This window comes from Condylostylus longicornis, unplaced genomic scaffold, assembly GCF_029603195.1.
Source record: "Condylostylus longicornis isolate FDR11 unplaced genomic scaffold, ASM2960319v2 ptg000055l, whole genome shotgun sequence".
In the NCBI taxonomy this organism is placed as follows: domain Eukaryota; kingdom Metazoa; phylum Arthropoda; class Insecta; order Diptera; family Dolichopodidae; genus Condylostylus; species Condylostylus longicornis.
The window spans coordinates 14,520,462-14,543,610 of record NW_026578024.1 but is presented as its reverse complement, the minus strand read 5'-3'; the positions used below and the strand labels follow the sequence as shown (position 1 = coordinate 14,543,610).

The window sequence follows — 23,149 nt, the reverse complement described above, 5'->3', positions numbered from 1 at the left end:
TTATCTATTGTTAACGAAATAGCAAATATTTAATATTTTCTAATTTTAAATCGATCAGTATGGTTTTTAAATACTACACGTTATTTTCATAAGTACATAATACGAGTATTCCTCGAATTCAATGATGCTCTCAGAGTTCATTCAGAATTTCAATACCAATAAGAAATTTCTATACATGCTCACACAAACATAATATGTGTGTATTATATAGCTAACAAAATTCAAGTACTTTATTCTTTTGAGTTAAACTCTTAAAAGAATTTTAATAGTTTAACTCAAAAGAAATTTATATGAAAAAGAAATAATTACTAAGAAAAGAGGCACACACACACACACACATTTCGTGCAGTTATTTTAAAAGAGTAGTGTAACTGTGGAGTACGTGCTTGAAATCATAAATTTACAATGGAATTTGTTACATTTTTATTTAATTTAAAATATTAAACTTCTTTTTTTTTGGTGCTACGTGTAACAGAATGCTCTATATTTTTTATTTAGACAAATTGACTGATCTTTAAAAGGAAATTATAAATGGTGCTTTAGTACAGAAAATGTTAAATGTAAAAATTAAGTTTAACACCCCAATCAATGCCTGAACTCAAAAATTATATAAATTTTCTTTATTCTTTAATTCTAATTCAAAATATATTTGATAACATTGTACAAAGCAGTTTTAATAACACTCTTCTTACTTGTTATGCTCTTAAAATAACGGTATAATAAAAAATAGAAAATCAGAAATTTCAAATTACTTTTCCGAATTTTAAATAATATCGAAGTAAAATTTAAGGTTACTAATTTTTAAGAGTGTACTAATACTGACCGCTGCTTTTAAAAACAGATGGTCAAAAAAGGAAAGGAAAATTACCCATATTTATTCAAAATATTATAATTAAAACAACATGTTTTATTTTTAAATACAAACATCCCCTTTGGTATATATACATATGTATATATGTATGTATAACACAAAATTCATAAAACGTAATCAATATAGAATCTAAATAAACGACCTTATGAAAACCAAAAATATGATCTAAGTTTGCAAAAAAACTTACATACATATGTATACATGTATGTATTACACACCCATATTTACTTACTTACGTAAATAAATTCTCATTCCTTTAAGTAAACTGTAAATTTATACATATCAAAATTTTGAAATTCCTGTGAAAATGATACTGATCCAGAAATTTGATACCCACTGTTGAAAGGAAGCAGTGTAGAAAATTTTTGAAATGCTTCATGCACAATCATAAAGATTGTTATCGTATCGCCTACATAACGATAACAATCCTTATATTTTGCAAGTTTATACATACATACATACATAATATTACATATGTAGATAGACAATCTTTTTTAATGCCGTAGAATACAACTAAAAAAAAAAAGGGCTAAGAGGGTTCTTGTTTTTAAAATTTATGATTTCATTCCATTCTATTTTTTTTTTTGTTATTTTTGCTTTCAATTTACTTTGAGTCGGAAGTAAAGATTACTATTTAAAATATGCTTTTCATTTTTGCTACTTACTTACTTTGTACTTTTACTTCATTTGAAAAGTTCTAGTATGCACAAACATACACACATAATTTCATTTTATGTTCTACAATTTAATATTAAAAAAGAATTTATTGATTTTATTAAAAAACAAGAAATGAATATACATACATACACACATACACACAATTTTATTTTTTTGGTTCATTGGCATTCCACTTGTAATACAATATTTTTTTATTATTACAAAAGTATTAAGAGAAAAAATAAATAAAATTTCCTTTTATTTTTTGCCACTTCTTGCTTTGTTGTGGTGTTATGTTCAAAATTTAATTTTAAATGAGAATATTATTACGGTTAACATTCTTTTATGCTCTAAATTCTCTCTTGTGTTTTTTTTTTGCTTTTCAACAAGAATTTGGTAAAATTATGATTCAAAAATGACTGTAATAATTTAATATAGTCATAAAATTAAAAAATATGTATGTATGTATGTAGAAATATTTTATTTTATCTAATTATTCTAATTGAATTCGCAAAATATATTTAGTCCTATAAAATATTCAATTTAAGAAAATTTTAAGAATATTGACAAAAAAACCTTTAATAACATATTATAGCGTATGAAGATTGAGTGATGGAGAGCAAAAATAACAAATTTTATTTATTTTTATAAAATTGAAGTTGATTGACATTTTAAAATAAATTAAAAAATGTGAAATCATGCGTATCATGAAATTTTTGTAAAAATATATGACTATAGCTTGTGAATTGAATACTGAATTGGGAACTATTTACGTATCTAAAGTAATCAAGCGGAAACTAAATTCTGAATTCTGTTCTTAAAGAGATAAATTTATCAATAATGTCTTGCGCAGGTTTGTAAGAATACAACATTTCCACATTGGTTAATACGTCGCAATAATTTTACTTTGAGAAGAGTTTTGGTAACTCTCAAATTTCCTTAGTGCTCATTGGATCACCTTCTCTCAAACATTTTTATTCACCATATCCGTAATATTTCCCATCGGAATTGCCTTTTGAATTATTTGAATATTTTGAAAAAATTAAACTTTATTTCTCTTAAATATTAAAGTTTCCATTTATGTTAATATTTTAGAAAATATTTTTTAAATTAAAAAATTTTCTATTTCAAATATCTATTGTGAATTTTCATTTTCTTCTTGATTTGAATTTTCCTTGTATTTGTTATAATTTTTATAATATGTATGTATGTATATACATTTATGCTTAAATTTCAAAATAAAATAAACTCAAATTTTTTTGCCATTGAAGTATGAATTTTCAGTGCCATTTTTTTCATTGCAAAAATTCCTCTTCCTCTTTTGATTTTTTGTCATTTTGTTTTTGACATTTGATAATCATCAAATCGGATATCTTTTCTTTAGAATGTGGAGAGAATATGCAGAGTGTTGAAAGTGTATACTATATATGTACATACATATACAAACTGGATATTTGTATGTTTTTACACAGCTAGTCTTCTCCTTCAAAATTATTGCTTGAAATTTAATATTAATTCTAATTTAAATATATGAAAAAAAAGTTTGAAAAGTCGTTAAATAAAAATAAAAAATCTTGATAGAAAAACTAAAATAAAATATTTAATTTAAGCATTGCCCCAGCCCGTTGTCATTGAGAGTACAAAAAAAAACGAGAACACTTTAAAAACTGAATTCTTATTTCTAGAATTCCCGGGAATTTATCATACAACCACCACGTACGTCTTGGGATCATCATAATTCTTTTTTATTTTTATCTATGTTTGTTTTGTTTTTTCTATAGAAACATTGAAATTATTAATTGCATAGTTGAATTGTAAAAAAGTGTACTTGATACAAATGTACATAAAAAAAGCATTAAATTATAACAGAAAAGGTAAGAAACAGAAGTATAAGAGCAAAATGACAACAACGAAAAAAAAAAAAAGAAAGGTACAAAAAATCGGTTGATGACTTCTGCAACATAAAGAAGTTATCAAACGTGGAAATAAAAATTACTAAGCATTTCTATAAGAACAAAAAATATTTCAAAATAGAAATGACCATAAGAATACTTTCATTTTAATACCAATACGAACGTTTTTTGTAAGGGTATTATAAATTTGCCTTATTGTTAGTATGTTAAAAAATAAAAGTACATAATATACGAGTATATTGTTTTTCAATGTCGAATTTAGAAGCAATTTCGTTCGGCAATAGTGATAACTTGAAAGTCGATATAGGACTAAGATTTATACAAATATTTTTGCAAAAGTTTATGATATTAAAAACAAGAACCTTATTTAATACAGACTAAATCGAAGTTGTAGATTAACAAGATGTCCTACAACTTCAAAAGTAACCGGTATACCATTTCCGTAAAAATTACCTATAAGTAAAAGTGTATAATTTTTTAAATTAGCTGTTTTATAATGTTGAAAATAATTTGACTGTAACCTAACAAAAAGACTATTTAGGTTATATGATGCTAAAATTTCACACAAATTGATATTTCTAGAAAAATCAGTTCCGATTGCACAGGTACTTATGGTAGCTACCTAATGAGTTCAGAAATTATTAAACCCTGCTCTGAAGTATTCTTGTGCTGCAGTCTTTGAATTTTGCGTAAACAAGTTTTAAGCTGAAACGCAACCGTTCTGCTTCACAAAATATTTTTATACTTCCCGAGCAAATGTTCGAACACAGTCGGACACAAAAGGTAGTCTGTCCCATAGTCTCCTAATGCATATTTATTCGCCTATATAAGATAACAAGTTAGTATTGGTATCACAAAGTTCATATGACCAACTCTACTTTTTCCTGTCTTGTTTTTCTTTATTTAAGTTCTTGAGTACTATTAACTTTTATTAGTACATGTACGCGATTATTAAGTATAATGCTTATATAAAAAAAAAATAATATAAGTTTGTAGTTCCAGTTGAATGATCGTGGGAAATCACACACAGTAAATAAGCATTTATAAATCTTCTTTATTTTCATAATAATGTAATATGTAAAGTATCAGTAATAGATAGATATCATCCTAAGAAATCATATTCTATTTTCTAGCACCTTATATAAATTACAACTTTTTTCTTAGAAAATACATAAGAAAAAAATAAAAAGAATTTTTTAATGCTTATGATGATTTTAATTTTCATTGAAACTCTTTTCTTTTTTATGGGCATTTTTTTATTATCATTGTTATAAGCATAACGACATTGCTTTTCTAAGTACTTACATATGTAGGTACAAGAACTTGAGAATCAATGATTTTATAGTTTACATTTTTTATATCACTCCTCTCTTTCTCCTCTCGTTTTTCATTATGAATATATTTATGTACACATTAATAAACTAAACAAAAATGGAATTCGCAGAGTATTATTCAATTTTGCAACTCCATTTGTAATGTTCTATTATTCTACTTACTCTACCTCGGAAATATTTTACTGCTACTACCAGAGAGAATGTCTGTAGTTTTTTTCTCTTCCTGTGCATAAAATTTTAATGTGACTCTATTCGCACTTGATTCGAAACAGTACTGTTTCTATGTATTAAAGTGAGCATGTTTTATAATTACAAAAATTTTTGTTTCTGTATCCTAAAATTACTTGGATTGAATTCAAATTTTCTTCATCTTAGATGCTTTTTTTTGTAATTATATTTATTTGGCTTGTAATTTTCTATATGAGATAATTAGATTTATGTTTAAATATATATACATACATGTATAAATAAAAAGCGCGTTTTATTAATAGTTTTATGTGCACAACAGTTACAATAAAAAAAATTCCAAGCTTTTTTGGTTTTTTTTTTGTGTTTTCTAATAAGGTAATAAAAAAGTTGTATAAATTTTATTTTTTTTTTCAAATTATATAAAAAGATACAGTATTAATCAAAAATTTTAGGCCACTACTTTTATAATAAAAAACTAGAGATTTTTTTTATATAATTAGCATTGTATACAATTAATCAACGCTTCTTTATTGTAATTTTTTAGGGCTTATACTGTAAACAAAAAAATAAATGTATTTTAATAAAATGATAAGATTCAATGGTCTCTGGTATTTATCGTAAATAAATTACGTTAATATTACTACAAATATTTTATTATATTAACACATACACTATAAATTTATTAGTGATTTTAAGAAATTTCTTCAGACAATGCAAATTCAATGCGTAATTTTGACTTTATATTATAAAACGAAAAAAAAATTTTATGTTTAAATACATATATAATTTTGTAAAAGTTGCTGCCTATTCTTCGTATACTATATTTTAAAATTAAAACAAAAAAATTTAAAAATTTTTTTCATAACTTATAATTTTTACAAAAAAAAAAAATCACTCATTACTTTTATTAAATGAGACAGAATAACAATTACATTGTATTAATAGTGTTATACACACATAATTTATGATACAAACTTACATATTTAATTATGGTCAGATCATTAAAATTTCGTCTTGTCATGGTTGTTACATTTCCACTAAATAACATTACATTAATGTTATTCAAGTATATCCATATGTACATATGTATACTTTTATGTGCGTACACTGAAAATATAGCAGCTTACAAACGATGGCATGATACTTTAAATTTTAAGTTTCAGAACATTATCGTAATAATAATTATTGTACACAAAATATGGAATTATTTTACATATTATATTAAAATATCTTTGCAGTTTATAAGATTTTATGTGTTTGGACATACTTACATATACATACATATATGAGTGTATATACCTCTAATTAGATGAAAATAAATGTGCTAATAAATAATTTGCATATATGTACACATATGTATTTGTATATGTATGTACAAATAGCTAAAATAATTACATAAGTAATGAAAATAAAAAAAAATTACTCATCACAATTTTAAGAATATTTAGTCCAGTTATACCGGTCTATATATTTTGCAATATCTCCAAATTCATATAAAATTCACATATGTATATATATGAATGTCCGGATGAAATGAAATTACCATTGCGAATTTAAATTAGGACAATAAAATAGTCTAAAATCCTATTTACCGGTGAAAGATTATTTTGACTGATTTTGATTGATTTTGTCGTTACGCTGTTGTTCTGGGTTATTAACGGGAATCGTCCGTCTTTGCCATTCACCGCTTTGGTTCCGTTTTTACAATTTTAGAGAACGGTTTAAGTATTAAATCTGATTAAAATAAAAAAATATGATCTAATTTTTCATTTTAACCTTAAATTCCATAGAAAATTTTAATAAATTTATTAATTTGAAAAAGAACAAAAATTTACAGCAAAATCAGTTTGTCTGCATAACAATAAAAAAAGGCTTAAAACATAACATAAACCACAAATGAAGCTCTTAAAGAAAAACATAATTACCTTCTATATTTCAATTAATCTTCTAAATAAAAATAAGGAAAAAAAAAACAAAAACATTAATAAAAAATGTTGTTAACCTCAAAAAAATCTTCAAAACTTTTAAACTTTAATGAAACAACAAAAACCCTAAAAATATTTTATTTTTTTAATTTTACTATTTTTATTTCTTATGTACCATTTTCATACATACATTCATACATTTATTTACATACATAATATGTGTACAGAGTTTAATGGGTATTAGAAAGGTCAAAAAATGATTTATCAAAGTCAAAAACTGAATTTTCTCTATACATGATATTTTGATTTATATACAAATATTATATAAGATGACATAGAGAATGAAATAAGTAGAAAAAAAAAACAAAAAATTTAAGTTTTTATTATAAAATTTCAATATACTTTTATGCTTTGATAATGTTATTGTCATTTACTGTCGTAACATCGAAATAAGATTGTCACCTCATCACTTATTATTGAATGCTATTAATGTTTTTAAATTGTATCAGTAAAATATGAGAAGTGAGAGAGAATGTTTACCTTATTTAATACTATGTATGATATTATGACAATAATGTTCCAACATACGAGATTATTCATAATAGTACAATTATGCCATATTTATGAGTTACATTAAGATTACGCATGCATAGATAATTAATATTACAGTTGATCATGGTATTTGAATATTATGTTGAGAGAGAATAAATTTTCAGAACAAAAATTTTTAATTTTTAAAAATTACAACAAAAATTTTAAATCCCCTTAATAGGTATAACTTGCTCTCGATCTTCTCCCTATCTTTAAAAAAATTAAGATTCTGAAATACAGTTAACTTCTTATTTAGGTCCAATAAAATGAAAAAGATTAAAAGAAAAAAAAAGCTCTTTAAAATTGTGTGTGTGTATGTACTACCTTATTTTTGATTTAATTCTCTTTTTTAAATTTCTTTTCAACACTTAAAAAAAGTTTTCAAAATCTTCTTTGATTTAATCTCAATAAATAACGACGATAGAATGTTACTGTACACATGAACTTGGAAAAATAAGAAAAAAATCTATTATATACAGTTTGTATGTACGTATTTACACATATGTATATACAATACATAAAATTAATGACTTTAAATTTATTCACAATATTTCATACACACATATACATAAGTACCTAAAAATCTTCAATCAATTATTCTAGAAAATAAGGTACAAAATTACGTACATATTAGATTTAAATGGGAATAGAAATTTTAAAGAAATCTGAGCCTATAACAAAAATCTAGTGCATTTTCATGTTATAAATAAAATATTTATTAATTTATTAATAATAAATTTTTAATACAACCTTACGGCAAAGGTAGAACTTAATTTTATTATAAATTTCTATTTTAATTGTGCTCTAAATTTCCTAGGTTAACCACTAATCAATTATGTTATAAAAAAATATGCTAATAAAGAAATAAGTCGAAAATATTCATGATGCCCAACCTTCATAATAAAGTTGAGAAAAACGAAAAATAAATCATTAATTAAAGTAAATAAGAAAAAAATTTTCTCAATAAAATTCCCTTAGTGGAAATTTTTTTTTAAATTGAGTTTTCTTGTACTTTCAACAGATGTCATTTTAAATATTTCTAATATGAAATTTAGAAAAGCAATCAATTAAACAAGAATTTTTAGATTGAAATTTTATGCTTTTTAATTGACCGAAAATATTTGAAGATTTATCAAATTAATGCAAATAGAATGTAAGTTTGATAAATGGACTTAATATTAACATTATAACTTTTTATACAGAGAGTTCAATACGGGAATTATTTTGTAGGTATCACAAAATTAAATGTGAAACAAAAAACGCTCAATTGAGTCTGTATTCAAACTGTATGCAATCTTGTTCGTCGTTAATTAAATTTAATGAAATTTTTGCAAAAAATCCAAAATACTTCATCCTATTTTCACTTTAAATAAAATTTAAATACAGTATGCATTCCCGGTAAATCTAAGAAAATAATTAAATAATTTTATTAATGCAAATATTTAAAGCAAAATTATATTGTTTTACTATTACAACTTCTATTACACAATTCAAAAAATTAATAAATATTATTTGACAGCATTAAATGACAGCAATACTAACCACTTTTCGGTAAATGTTACTTAGCTAATTACTTAGAAATTAAAAAGAAAACTTTACTTTAAATTACATTAATTAAATATGCAAGAACAAACAATAGTTAATGAACAGCAAAGATTTTAAAATGAATTTAATATTTAAGAATTAAGAAAAATTTCTAGTATGTACTTTAGTATGTAAATTATTTCTCCCCACTCAATTGACACAAATAATTATTTCCACCCTCTTTTTTCTTTTTGTTTTTGCAATGAAAGTTCAAGGAGCAATTAATTTCCTTAAATTAATTATTTTCAAGTCTCGACTTAACTTGTTATAACTAGATTTCAAGCCAGTTTTAAAATCTGGTAATTTGAATATTTTGACTCTAAAGATGAACCTATCATATATGGTTTTAATTATTAAATTAAAAAAAGAAAAAAAAATTATTTGTCTGGAAAACCAGAAAAATCTTGCTTTAAATCAAAAGTTCAAAATTTTGGTTATCATTTATTCCAAAAATAAGTCAAAAAAAGAATTGCCATGATTTAAAAAAAAAAAAAACAAATTAAACTCAATAACCTGGTTAACGGGAGATAATCATAACGCCTTATATAAAAAAGTACACAACTCTTAATTTCCTGCAACAAATGTTTGACATGTGGGGAATATTTTTTTGTATACTAAAAATTGATTCTATATGAAAACTGTAAGAGTTTATGATTAATTCGTATTTTTTTTCCTAATTTCAATTTTTTAATACATAATATTGTACAATTTAACTCGTTTTGCATAACAATTTGTAATGATAACGAAAATGAATACAAAATCTTTATTGATTTAAAGCCTTGACTTCTCTTAAATAAATACGCGTCAGAAATCTGAATTGAACTTTTTGATTTTTTCCTTTTATTTTTTTGTACTTATCATTTTCATAATTTATTATTTTAGCAAAATAAAATATTTTTTTATTGTGATTCTGAATTACAAATATTTTAAGTATAATAGAATATGAAAATCTTTATAAAAAACAAAATTTAAGAAAAAAAATATACAGTACTACTCAGAAAAATCGAATATGACATCTAGCGGATAATTATTGAGTTATTTTTATTTTTACTTTTGGATGGCATAGCAATGTTGCAATTTATATACAAATATAGGACCAAAACTATACTTTTTTTTTATTTCAATAACATAAATTTTAAATTATAATTAATGGCAAAAAAGGGGGGATCTTACATTTCTAAAGTTGCACCTTTATTTTTACATAAATTACATTCTTATTATGTATGTCAGTCAAAAGTTGTAATGAAGTTGCTCAAAAGCATAGGTGAAATCATTCAAATATATGCCATTAAGTTCAATTGGGAATTGTTTAAAACAAAATTAAGCAACATCCATTTTGTAAATGTAATTGCAAATGTTCCGCAAATAAAGCCCTTACAATAAATGTTTATTAAACAGTTTTCTTGCTTTTTTTTTTTTAAAGATTTTGGCAATAATGCATTGCTGAATATTTGCGTTTTGACACGTCATTCTGAACTTTTATTAGACGTCATTAGGTTTTGTAAATTCTATTCTTCGAAATTTTTAAATAATTTATATAGAAAATTTTAAATATATAATTATGAAAAATAAAAGCATCTATTTTAGTATTTAGTAGAAGAGCTACTTTAGAGAAGCCTACAAAACATAAGCTTTACAACTTGAATCATATGATATTTGCAAAAATTTTTGGTTTGGAACTTGAATCATGTGACATTGCTAGTTTTGCTAGTTTTGCAAAAGTTATGTCACGGAAACTTTACAATATTTGTCAAATTATGCAGTATATGTCAAAATTTGCAATACTTAAAAAAAAACAGTTCTTTACTGTAGCTATTTTTCATTTTTATTAAGTATGAATTTATATATTATTGTTTTTTATTTTTTAAATAGAGCGATAATTAATGAGACATGACGAAATAATTAATAAAAAAAATAATATTGAAATTTATTTATATAAAAAAATTTTCATATGATTGTTAATCCGTTATCAATTTATAAAAATGTTCTTATTTTGAAGAATTTAAATTATTCGAAGTGTTTTTTTTTTAATTGACGTATACATATATTTACATAGTTTAATGTTTATAGTGTAAACACTCATTGTTTTTTTGTAATTTCACTTATAAATTACCTCAGCGACAAATCAAAATACAAAATATATTTTGTCATGTTTATTTTGTTTTAATGATAAGAATCTCAATCAATTTCAGAGAAGCCCCCAATGAAGATTTTATTCAATATTTGTTTCCCCTCTAGATTCTATAAGACGAAAATGTTTTTTTTTTTGTTGTTTTTTTTCTCAAATAATTTGTATATAAAAAGGAGTATCGCTTTTAAAATGTAATTTAGTTGCAATTCTACAATAAAATCGAATCAAGCTAATTGTTCTTAATTCGGGAAGACGCTATTTAATTAAAAAAATTAATATTAAACAAAAATTTATAAAAAACATCATTTTATATATAAAAAAAAAATAAAATAAGAAAAATGACAAAAATTAATGATTGTGAAAGATCGGAAGCCGATTGTAAAATCGAAAATTGTTCGAAAAAAATTCGTAAAATGGCAAAAATAATTGATGGCAAGAAAATTGCCGAAGAAATTCGTAAAGAGATGAAAGAAGAAGTTAATCAATGGATTGAAAAAGGTAATCGTCGACCACAATTAACAGCAGTATTAGTTGGTTCGGATCCAGCAAGTTGTGTTTATGTACGTAATAAAATGAGAGCAGCAGCTGATGTCGGTATCGATAGTATAACAAAAAATTTACCATCAGATATAACCGAAAAACAATTATTAGAATTTATAGAAGAATTAAATAATGATAATAATGTTGATGGTATTTTAGTTCAATTACCATTACCCGAACATATTAATGAAAGGACAATATGTAATGCAGTATCATGTGATAAAGATGTTGATGGATTTAATGAAAAAAATGTTGGTAGACTTTGTCTTGATATGAATGCATTAATACCATGTACACCATTAGGTGTACAAGAATTATTAAAACGTAGTAATATTGAAACATTTGGTAAAAAAGCTGTTGTTGTTGGTCGTTCTAAAAATGTTGGTATGCCAATATCAATGTTATTACATGTTGATGGACGTAATGATACTGATGGTATGGATGCAACAGTAACAATATGCCATAGATTTACACCACCAGAAGATTTAAAAATGTATTGTAAACAAGCTGATATTATAATAACAGCAACTGGTGTACCAAATTTAATAAAATCTGATATGATTAAACCAGGTGCATGTATTATTGATGTTGGTATTACAAGAATAACATGTCCAGTAACTGGTAAAACAAAATTAGTTGGTGATGTTGATTTTGAAAATTGTAAAGAAATTGCTGGTTGGATAACACCAGTACCAGGTGGTGTTGGACCAATGACTGTTGCAATGTTAATGCATAACACAATATTAGCTGCTAAAAAATTAAAAGAAAAACGAAATAATATGAACATATGAAAATTTTCCTACGTGAATTGTACTTTTTAATTAATTATTTATTAAAATTTTATTTTATTCTAATTATATAAAATATTTCAATAACGTTAATATGAAATTTTAGAATGTAGGAAATTAAATTTGTAATAATATTTTGAATAAAAGTTCATTTGTAGTAATTAAATTACGTTTTAATTAATTTTGCAATTCTTCAAGAAAAGAATTACAAAAAATATTACGTCAGCTATTAAAAATTAATATGAAATAGACATCAGTTTCAAAAATACATAAAATTTATTGCCTTGAGAATTTGAATTGTGATAATATTGATAAGATTAATTGGTAACCGATAAGAATATTTTTTTATCTAAATTTTGATTAGAGAAAAAAAAATTTTTTTCGCTTTAAAATTTTTAAAATTTTGAAAAACTTTTATAAAATTTACAATATTTCCTGAATTAAATGTAATAAAAGTTCATATCGCAATATGTAACATAAATATTTATTTTGTATGTATGTATGTACACACATAAGCATAGATAAGAGCTGCTATAAAAAATATTAATCATCATAGATGTACTTCAACCAAACTCTATACATGTAATAAATTTGAGCTTTACACGTAAGCAACAGCATGCATATTAGGTAAGAATTATTATTAAGACTTTTCTTTAAATAAATCAAAACGTTGCGAATGATGTAATGATTTCTGTCAGTGTTGCAATATTAAGGGATTTTTCCCATTTTCATCAATAAAGAAAAAGTTAAAAACTGGAAAAGGAAATTAAACGAATTATATGGGAGTTTACCGTAAAGATGCAGAATTTATTCACTTTTCTTCTTAGAATTACTTTGATTGTCAATTTTATTTGATTATGTATAGAATCGTCTTACTTATACGATGATTTTTTGCATATAATTTTTTTGCATATCACTTTAAAATTCTCCTGTTTATATTTGTGTTTGGTGACTGTGAGATCATTTATGAGATTTTTAAATTTTTTGTAGGAATTTCAAGATAAAGCAGCTGTTTATTTTGTTGGAATCTTCAGAATCTTAGTATTGCAAAACTGTTGTAAAAACAGTGTTTATTTAATCGAAGTATCGCCTTCAATTTTGTTTATGCAGAAATATTGGCGTAGCATTTGAAATAGTTTTGAATGCGTAGAATGTTCAGAAGGCAAAAATAAAATTTGGTAATGCATTTGACTAATTGTCAAACATTTAAATCAAATGTCAAAAACATACGATTTTAAAAATTTAAATGTCAAATTCTTTACACAACGAAACGTAATACTCTGTAAACATTTTACAATACACTTTCTTTTACGAATTAAAAATGTGCATGAATTAAAAAAAAAATTACAAATTTAAGTGTAATTAAACAGGAATTATTATTTTTTTTTTTTTTTTTTAAAAATTTAAATAAATTTTTTATTACCACCTCAAAATTAAACCACAATCAAAAATACATGAAATAAACACTTTGACGTTTTTTGTATTTACTTACCCTAATTTCATGAAAATAAAAATGTAAATGTGTTTTATAAAATTTAGGTGTATAATAGTGTCAAAATTTGAACTTTTATCAATGAAAATTGTTTTTGTATAATGCCGAAAATTAATTTTCATTTCCTTTTTGTCTTTGTTTTTTTTTTTTATTTTTCTTCTTTTTCTTTTGTGTTTCTTTTCAAGAACATCACTGTCACACTATGAAGTTAAAAACGATAGCACCAGAAATAATATGATTGTATGTGTAAGCGCACATGTTAATTACAATATGTACATACATTGGAATGTATGTGTATTATATTGAATATATCCGGGAAATAAGGCGAGGTGGAAAGTAGTTTTGTTATTCTGGTAATCGAAAAAAAAGATAATAAAAAAAAAAACTTCCTAGTAAGTCGTGTGACATCATGCGTAACGAAAAAAGAGAAAAATTTTAAAATTTATTAATTAATAAAACAAATGCTTTTACGAGTATATAGTGGAATAATTAAAGTTAAAAAATTTTTTTTTTAACTAATTTTAATTTAATTGTAATAAATTATAAGAATTATGTAATATGCGCATTTTAAATTTTAAGGTCAAGTTATCATAATATTGCTTATTATGTTATGTAATTCACCAAAAATAATACAAAGGAGAATAATATTAAAAGGTGTAAATTAAATTAAAATTTTATAAACATTAGGAAATTTTCTGGAGTATAAAAATCAAGATCCTGATCAGGGTTAATATTTAATTTTGACACAAAACTTTATTATCGACGATAGGACTTGCGCAACGTTTCAAATATTTTGATTTCTCTTATACATAATTTATAATTTCAAAATCAAATTGAATGTAGAAGAAAAAAATATTCCGCATTTTTAGTTTAAATTTAAATTTTTTAGGTATTTTTGGATAAGTGTATCAGCAATTTTCTAAGAACCAACTTAAAATTAAAAAGTATTCAACTAAGATTTCAACACGATTTGTTTACCATTTATTATTGAATTCAACTAGGAAGAGAATAACATAAAAAAACACAGCATGATTATCGGCTCATTTAACAATTTAAAAAACCTTTTTATTAATGTTAAATTTTAAACAAAAATTTATATATAAGTACATGTTATATCTATAGTGCATTAAATTCTCTGAATAAATTCTACATGTACATTAAGTTACTTAAATATTAACATTACAATTCTAATTCTATAGATAGTATGTGAATTATAATAAACACTAACGCATTATTCATTACACAAGTAATCATGAATGCTTGTACCATGCTAAATTTAATTTGTTAAGAAATGGTCATTTGCTTATTTCCAAAAATTACAACCATATGTACGTGCACATTGTATTATTTTACTTTTTGTAACAGCAAAATTAGCTTAACTTGTAAATAAAATAACAGCTTACGTCATTTCAGAAAAATTCGGTTGTATTTAAAAAGTAAAATAAAGAATTTTTTTTTATTATTGCTCTTTCTTTCTGTCTTCAATAATTATTTTAAATTTCATTTTAAATTAAGCAATTTTTGTTTGTAAATAAATTCTTGTGCGGTTTACTTTTTCTCTTTATCTGTATAGTATCTGTAACCTCTTTAGAACTTCGAACTTAATTTATACAATATACGGAGACCCAAGCAACAGAAATTCCTAAATTATTTTCAATATTTTTTTTGCTTTTTTTTTATACAATTTTCAAATTCTTACAAAAATTTCTAATTTTTCTTTTAATATTTCAAATTACAGATGGACATTGAAGTCAGCAAGAAAAATATTCTTAAATTAATATTTTTTCTCCATTTTTATCACATCATAGACTAATAAATTCTTAGAAAGTTTTAATTAAGAAAGTATAATAGTTTTGAATGCACAATTGTGTTTATTTGATTATCTAGGCAAAATACGCATACATATATATATATGTATACGTATTATTTTATTTGTAGAAAGGAATTTTAGAAAAAAATTAAATACTTTGTCAAAATGAAAAATTTTTCCGACATTATTACCTTTGTATAAACAAAATATTTTTAAATATTTTTCATGAATGCCAACAAAATTATATTAATTAGTTTAATATAAATTAGATATACATATATGTATGTATGTACATAATTGGAATAAAATTATAAATTATTCGCAAATGATCTATTTATTTTAATATGTTAGTTCTGACACATGACGTACATAAGTATGAAAATAAAATAAATTTACAACCTGTTGTGAATGTCATTCCCTATCAAATACACTTTTATATAGTGATTTTTTTTATTTCAATGTGACCATTGCCATAATATTACAATAAAGGTACCACAAGCAGACGAAAATTTGACATTTGCAAATTCATTTAATAAAATTTAACAAAAATTTTAATACAATCAATTAACCATTTACTTATAATAACAATTATTATGCATTCTAATTTACTGGTTGAAGTTTTGAACATTAAGGAATTCTACTTCTTTTATATTTTGTGTTTGTCAACTTTTTTTTAAAGTGAATAAATATAAAAATTGAATATGGCAGGTGTCTACCTATACTAATACTTAAACAATACACAATCAAAAACGTGTTAATTTTTATTTGGAAAATTGCAATAAATTTAAAAAAATACAAAAATTAACATTAAAAAAAAATCGCTAACTTTTCAAGTACACACTTGATAAAATAAAAATTAATTTAATTTGAATTGAAAATAAAACAAAAATTGATAAGAAAATAATTTTAAAGTGTGTGTATGTATGTGACAGTAGAATAATTTTTAACACGTGATTATTATGATTCAATGAAAGTTTTTTTAATTTAATTTTTCGATAAGTGTATATCTACACATATATGTACATACATACAATTCATACTAATTATATGTAATTTTAATTTCAATGAAAATTTAACGATTGAATGAGTTTCAATGCCATTGTTAAAAAGAAAAATTGATTATTTAATATACATACATATGTATGTATGGTTAAGAGAAATTTGTCTAAAAGGTAATAAATAAATGTTATACATTTACATACAGATACATGGAATATAACTAATATTTATTTGATATAACTAATATTTAATTATGTACATTTCAAACTCAAATCAATAGGAAAAGTAATTACTTGAAATTAATTTATATCTATTTGCAGTGTGCCAACACTGACACAAATTTTGTGGTTGCGTTTAATATATGTAATTTTTTTAAAAAGTTAAAAAAGTAATTCAATTAAAAATGGCTAATTACAAATATGTATGCATGTACAACAAGATCGATGGTAACATATCTGACATTATTGACATATCATTGTAATTATATATCGAACGAAAATTTATAATTTTTGATTTATTTTATATTTAAATAATAGGAAATATTCTTCAATACTAGTGTACTAGTAAACTTAATTGTCGCCATTTTATTTATTCAAAATCAGCCTTTAAAATTAGATTAGAAAGAAGTAAGTTCTATATCTTTTGCACTGTCAAATAAAGTCTAATGTCAAACAACTTTGACATATCACACGGTCATTAAAAATGATAAACAATAGTAGATTTTGTCATCTGTTCTTCTTAAAAATTTAAAACATAAAATATCTTTTTTAATATTTTTCATAATCTGAATAATAATTTAAAATGATTTTAAATATGAAAATTATATACATACATACACACATATAAAAATTTTTATGTAAGTATTCAAATCAATAGACGCGTTACTTCTATTTTAATAATAAATTTCCTATTGTTTCTAAATAAGAAAAAAGATTTCCCTATTATAGGTTAGTAGGAAATTAACACAAATCTGAAGTCTAGTCAAAAAGAGCAACAATATTAAATGTTATACAAAAAAAAATCATAATTTTTTATTTGAAACAATTTCATCGTTAAAAATACTTTAACATTAATTTAAAAAAATAAATAAAACATAATAAAAAAAAATTAATAATATAAATTCAAACACACATTTTTACAATGTGTTAAGATTTCAGAGGCATATTTATTTCATATGTATAACAAAATAAAAAACGTTCTCTTTTATGTCATAATGTAATTTTTCAATTAAATTGTAAATGTGTAGTTTTGTAATTTTCCTTGTTTTATTGTGTGTCAGTCAGTTTTTTTTTTTTTTGTTAATGGTTGCTATTTTTATTGTTCATTCTTTTACCGACTTTTTTAATTTTTATTTTCTTTCTCTTTCCTTTTTTTTAATATTGTTATTGCAAAAAAAAAAACTGAACCAATTCAGCAAAGACTATTCACATCAATTCATTAATTAGTGACCTCCGGCTTATAAAAACTTATGATGATAATGATGATGTTAACCATATTGTCCTCGATATCATATATTTTCATATTAAAATGTGATAAAGTTTAAAACAAAACGAGAAAAAAAATATAATACGCTGTCATATTTAACGAAAAAATTAGTCACCATTGAATAATTTAATTTTCGTTATTTTCATTGCGAAAAAAAAGTATTTATGAAATATACACACTATACACACAAACATATACATATAAGAGTATATTTGCTTGCAAAATAATTGTGTATATTAAATTTGTTTAGTTGAGCGTTAAGTAAATTTTGTTAGGTTAAGTAATTTTTTTTTATTTTTTCTTTTTTTTTTATTTAAAATACAAATTATTTTTATGATGATGAAAGTGAAAATTTGTTTTGTGAATATTGTTGTTTTTTATTATTTAATTTATTTACCCTGCATGTGCTTATATAGAATACAAAGTGCTAAAAATTAGGTATGTATTTAGAATGAATTATGTACGTATGTATGTATGTATGCACTTGTTTGACTAAATTTGTGTAAAATTAAATTATATTTTTATAAAAATTAATTAATTTTTTTCATTTTTATTTTTAAATTGGAAAGACCCCACAATAAATTATAAATATTGTGTTAAATAATAGAATGAAATTTATGTGACAAAAAAATAAAAAATTATTTGTTAATATCTTTTGTTGACTCGTGTACTCGTATGTCTGCATGTAGGAATTTCTCCGGAAATTTTTTTATATTTTGAATTTGTTAACATTTATAAATATATTACATAATAGTATTTTTTTATATATCATAACTTACATACATATATAGGTATGTATTAATGTTTTAAGCCTTATTCGAAACTATCCTGGTATTTGGCAAAAAAAAATTTTCGATAAATTAACGTAATCACAAAATTTGACAGAAGAAAATAAATTGACATTTAAATTTTTTTCATAATTCTTTTTATTTATTTGAAGTTAAGAAATTGACATGATGAGAAATTTAAAATCTCATATTAACAGTTCGAAATATGTTGTGGTATAAGAGTAACAATATCTCATGTGACTACGGGGCTTTCTCGCTTTATTATAAAAATTTGAATAAAATATAGAACCTTTTAAAAGTTATGCGGAGATGTCGTCTAAAAATAAAACATAAACAAACTCAGATTTATTTAATTTTTCACTATTTTTATTAAAAAAAATATAACTCTTATTACTATATTATATGTGAAAAATTACAACATTTAAATATCCACCATGAGCACATCTACAGGTTGTCACACGAAAATCAAAATTTTCAAGGACTTGCCCACACATTATCACACATGTGCTATAACATTTGTAAGGCATAAAATTTTGTAATATTAAAGCATTTAATTGTCCATCAAATGATAGGAAAAAAAGTTATTTTTTATATAGCTTTGTGACAATGATAAGCATTAAATGTATACATAGTATCTATTTATCCATGTGTGGAAGTGTCACACTGTATAATGTTATTACAAATAACAAAAATATATTTTTTTATAAATATAAACTATCCTATTTTAATACCCATGAATTGAAGTGTCAATAATGTTTTTTTTTTTATAACTTACGTACATACATACAATCATAGACTTATTTATTTAATTCCACTTTAATATTATGTACAGAGAATCAATATCATTAAATAAACATTCTATATTTAAAATAAAGTTAATTTTTAAATCAGTGAGGTGCTCAAAAAAAAAACACTTTATATTATTGCCGACATACCGTATAAGCATATATACATATACATATATGCGTATGTATATGGAAATAGATATGATTTAGTGAAAAACACATGGAGAATGCTTGAATATCTACAAAAATAGAAAAAAAAGTTAAAAATTCAAGTGATAGCTGGAACATTTAGAATTTAATTATAGATATTACACTTTAGTTTACATATACAAAGATATAAAATTGACTATTTTGTAAATATACGACTAGTGTGTATAATTGTACATGTAAATATGTAAGGTGTATTTAAAATTGCGTTCAGAATCAAAATCTTGACTTAGCATTTCAAATAATTATTATTTATTTTGTAGCAAATTTAAAATTCATTTTAAAATTTACAATTAGACTGAATTTATTGCGATATTTATTACACTATTATATATGTACATTTATATTGTATGTTTAATGTACATATAAGTCAGTGAATTTAATTATTGACGGATTTATTTTATATTCCTAATTTGGAACTTTGTTTGATTTGATTGACAGGAGCATATAATTGCATAACCTTTTTTATTTTAATATATCAAGTAATATGTAGCTTCATGTATTCCATATTGTTGTGAACATAGCTATCATAATACACATTTAACTTTCGCTTTGACATGGATGCATTTAAAGAATTAAATTTTGACAATTTAAAAATTTTAAATTTTTAAACAATTTTACATTTTGACAATTTGTGAATTTCAAATAAAAGAAAATGCGAAAAGCCCAGGTTATAAATCAGGTTAGGTATACATAAATTTTATCTTTTGTATACATATATGTACTTCATAACTACGTAAAAATAGTACATCATAAGATCATAATAAATAACTGACTATTTTGTAGCCATGTGTTAAACTTGTGTGGTTCAAAAACATTAAAAAGCTATTCAACTTTAAATTTCATACTTTTATTTCAATTTATGTATTATGTATGTATATATTATATCATCATAATGTATATATTTGAAGAACCAGTTTAAGCTCAAAGATCAGATTTTTATTTAAATAAGTACAGTTAATTCAAAAATTTTTAAGCTTGTTCTTCATTGTTTTTTTCATTTAAAACGGGATGGTTAAGTTTTAATTCATAAAAATTTCATATAAAAAATTTTTTTTTTTTATTTTTAAGTCATTTTATAATCTTTCACTTGCTCAGTATTAAAAACAAATTTTAAAATTAAGGTTAAAGCAATTAATTGTAGGTAATTAACAAGAAATAACTCGCACTAAAGGAAAAGTAATTAAAAATTTACAAAACAAAAATTATTTTATTTTCGAAAAAAAGATCTTTTTTTCATAATTAAATCTTATTTTAATTGCGAATAAAAATTATAAATTAAAAAAACAAATAAGTAAGTAAATAATCTTGATATTTCTTCATAAAAAAAAGTAATCATATTTAGTTGCAGTGCAGTTAACAAAAGCATTGCAACTTCCGATGTTGACAACAGATTTCTAAAACAAATTTCACGTCATTTAAATGTCAATTACCGATCATATTGTTAATATTTTTTGACATTTTGCTACAACCATTTTTTCTTTTGTACAAAAATGAACAATTTTAAAGGGAATAAGAAATTTTATTTAATGGAATTTAGTTTTAAAAATATTCAAATCAAAAATAATTTGTTGCTAAAGCAGTTGTTGCTTAACCGGCTGCAAATGCAAAAGTTGTAAGCGAAAGTTGATATGCAAAAATTTTTTTATCAATCAATTGTTGGTCACTGTCAGATGCATTTGTTGTCGACCGGCAATTGACATTATCGATTACATCTTAATTAATTATTTTATAAATAAAAATAAAAAAAATGTTGATATTTTCAAAATAATTTCAAAATACAAAACTAATAAAAGAGAAAACAAGAATGTACAAGGACATTTAAAAATCAAAGAATGTTTTAAAGAATGTTTAACCTATTCTAAAATAGAAATGAAAATGAATTTTACTTTTAAATTATAAAAACAAGAGTGAAGAATGAAGAAAAAAAAAATTTTTTTTTTAATTTTATTTTAAATTTTCATTCCTTTCATTTTAATTAAAAATTGGTTTCTTTTTACAAAAACAAAAAAATGCAATATAAACAATAAGGAGTGCTTTGCTCTGTTCTTTACAACAAGAATCTATTTTCGTATCAAATGTTTTGAAATTTAATAAAAGAAAATATCGAACTTGTAGAAAAAGTATGTATGAATGTTGTGCATCTATCACAATATAAAAAATTGTATAAAACGTTAGTATGTAGGGGTTTAAAGAGAATAATAAAAATTAATTTTTATTTTTAATTTTTTTAAAAAAAAGAATTCAAATTCTCATTTAAAAAAGAAAATCATCAATATTGAGCACTTAAGGAAAAACATGTGCCTTAGCAAACTAATATTTTTTTTTTTAATTTTTTTTTAATAGACTTTTTTATTAGATGGGTAAGGTGTGTTAAGTTGCAATAATGATTTGCAACAAAATTGCAAACGTTGAATAAGTAGTTTTTTCTTTCTTTTTATATTTTTGTTCTTATTGTTAATTTTGACATATAAATTTTATGTATTTTTTTTTAATAACTTATTTTTTTTTATTATTTTCAGTTATTTTTAACCTTGTTTTTTCCATAATGTGCACATGCTCATTTCAAATAAAAATTTTTAAAATATTATTATAGCGTTTTTTTTTTTTGCTTCTCTTGGTTTCTTTTTTCTATATAAGTAAGTGGAAACAACAGGTTAAAATATCAAAGCAATAAAATTTATAATAAAACATTTTTTTTTGCTCAAGGCCAGTAATATTGATGTATGGTTCTGTCAAAAATTGTTATGGACTTCTTGAAAAACAAAAATTAAATTACGAACATATAAAGTACGTTTCAATATTGCGTTTAAACGCGTAAGTATACATGTAGTAGTTGTAAAATTATTATGATAATTTTTTATATTACTGTACAACTAACTAACACTTAATTCAGTAGCATTCAACTGGGAATTAAAATTTTATGTAGAATAACTAACAGATTTTGTACATAAAAATCTATAAGCATCATTATTACCCGTTTTGATCTCAATTTAAAAAACAATTATAATATTTTTTGATAAATTTTTGATTTCAATTTAATCTCGTACATATAGAAAT

The 23,149-nt window shown here is 22.8% G+C and overlaps 2 protein-coding genes across 10 annotated transcripts in view; one reads left to right on the top strand and one right to left on the bottom strand.

The window, feature by feature from the left end:
* The window catches only part of LOC129611976 (actin-binding LIM protein 3), a 103,176-nt gene that overhangs the window by 46,159 nt on the left and 33,868 nt on the right, over window positions 1-23,149 (bottom strand). The gene's annotated exons all lie outside the window — the stretch shown is intronic.
* Window positions 11,384-13,286, top strand: LOC129611977 (bifunctional methylenetetrahydrofolate dehydrogenase/cyclohydrolase, mitochondrial-like). The gene has a single exon (XM_055525415.1). It carries the CDS (start codon window positions 11,534-11,536, stop codon window positions 12,524-12,526), a length of 993 nt encoding a protein of 330 aa, XP_055381390.1. The 5' UTR covers window positions 11,384-11,533; the 3' UTR covers window positions 12,527-13,286.

What these genes read in the sequence shown, in the direction of transcription:
- LOC129611977 (XM_055525415.1), top strand. Translation starts at nt 11,534, where the DNA reads ATGACAAAAATTAATGATTGTGAAAGATCGGAAGCCGATTGTAAAATC.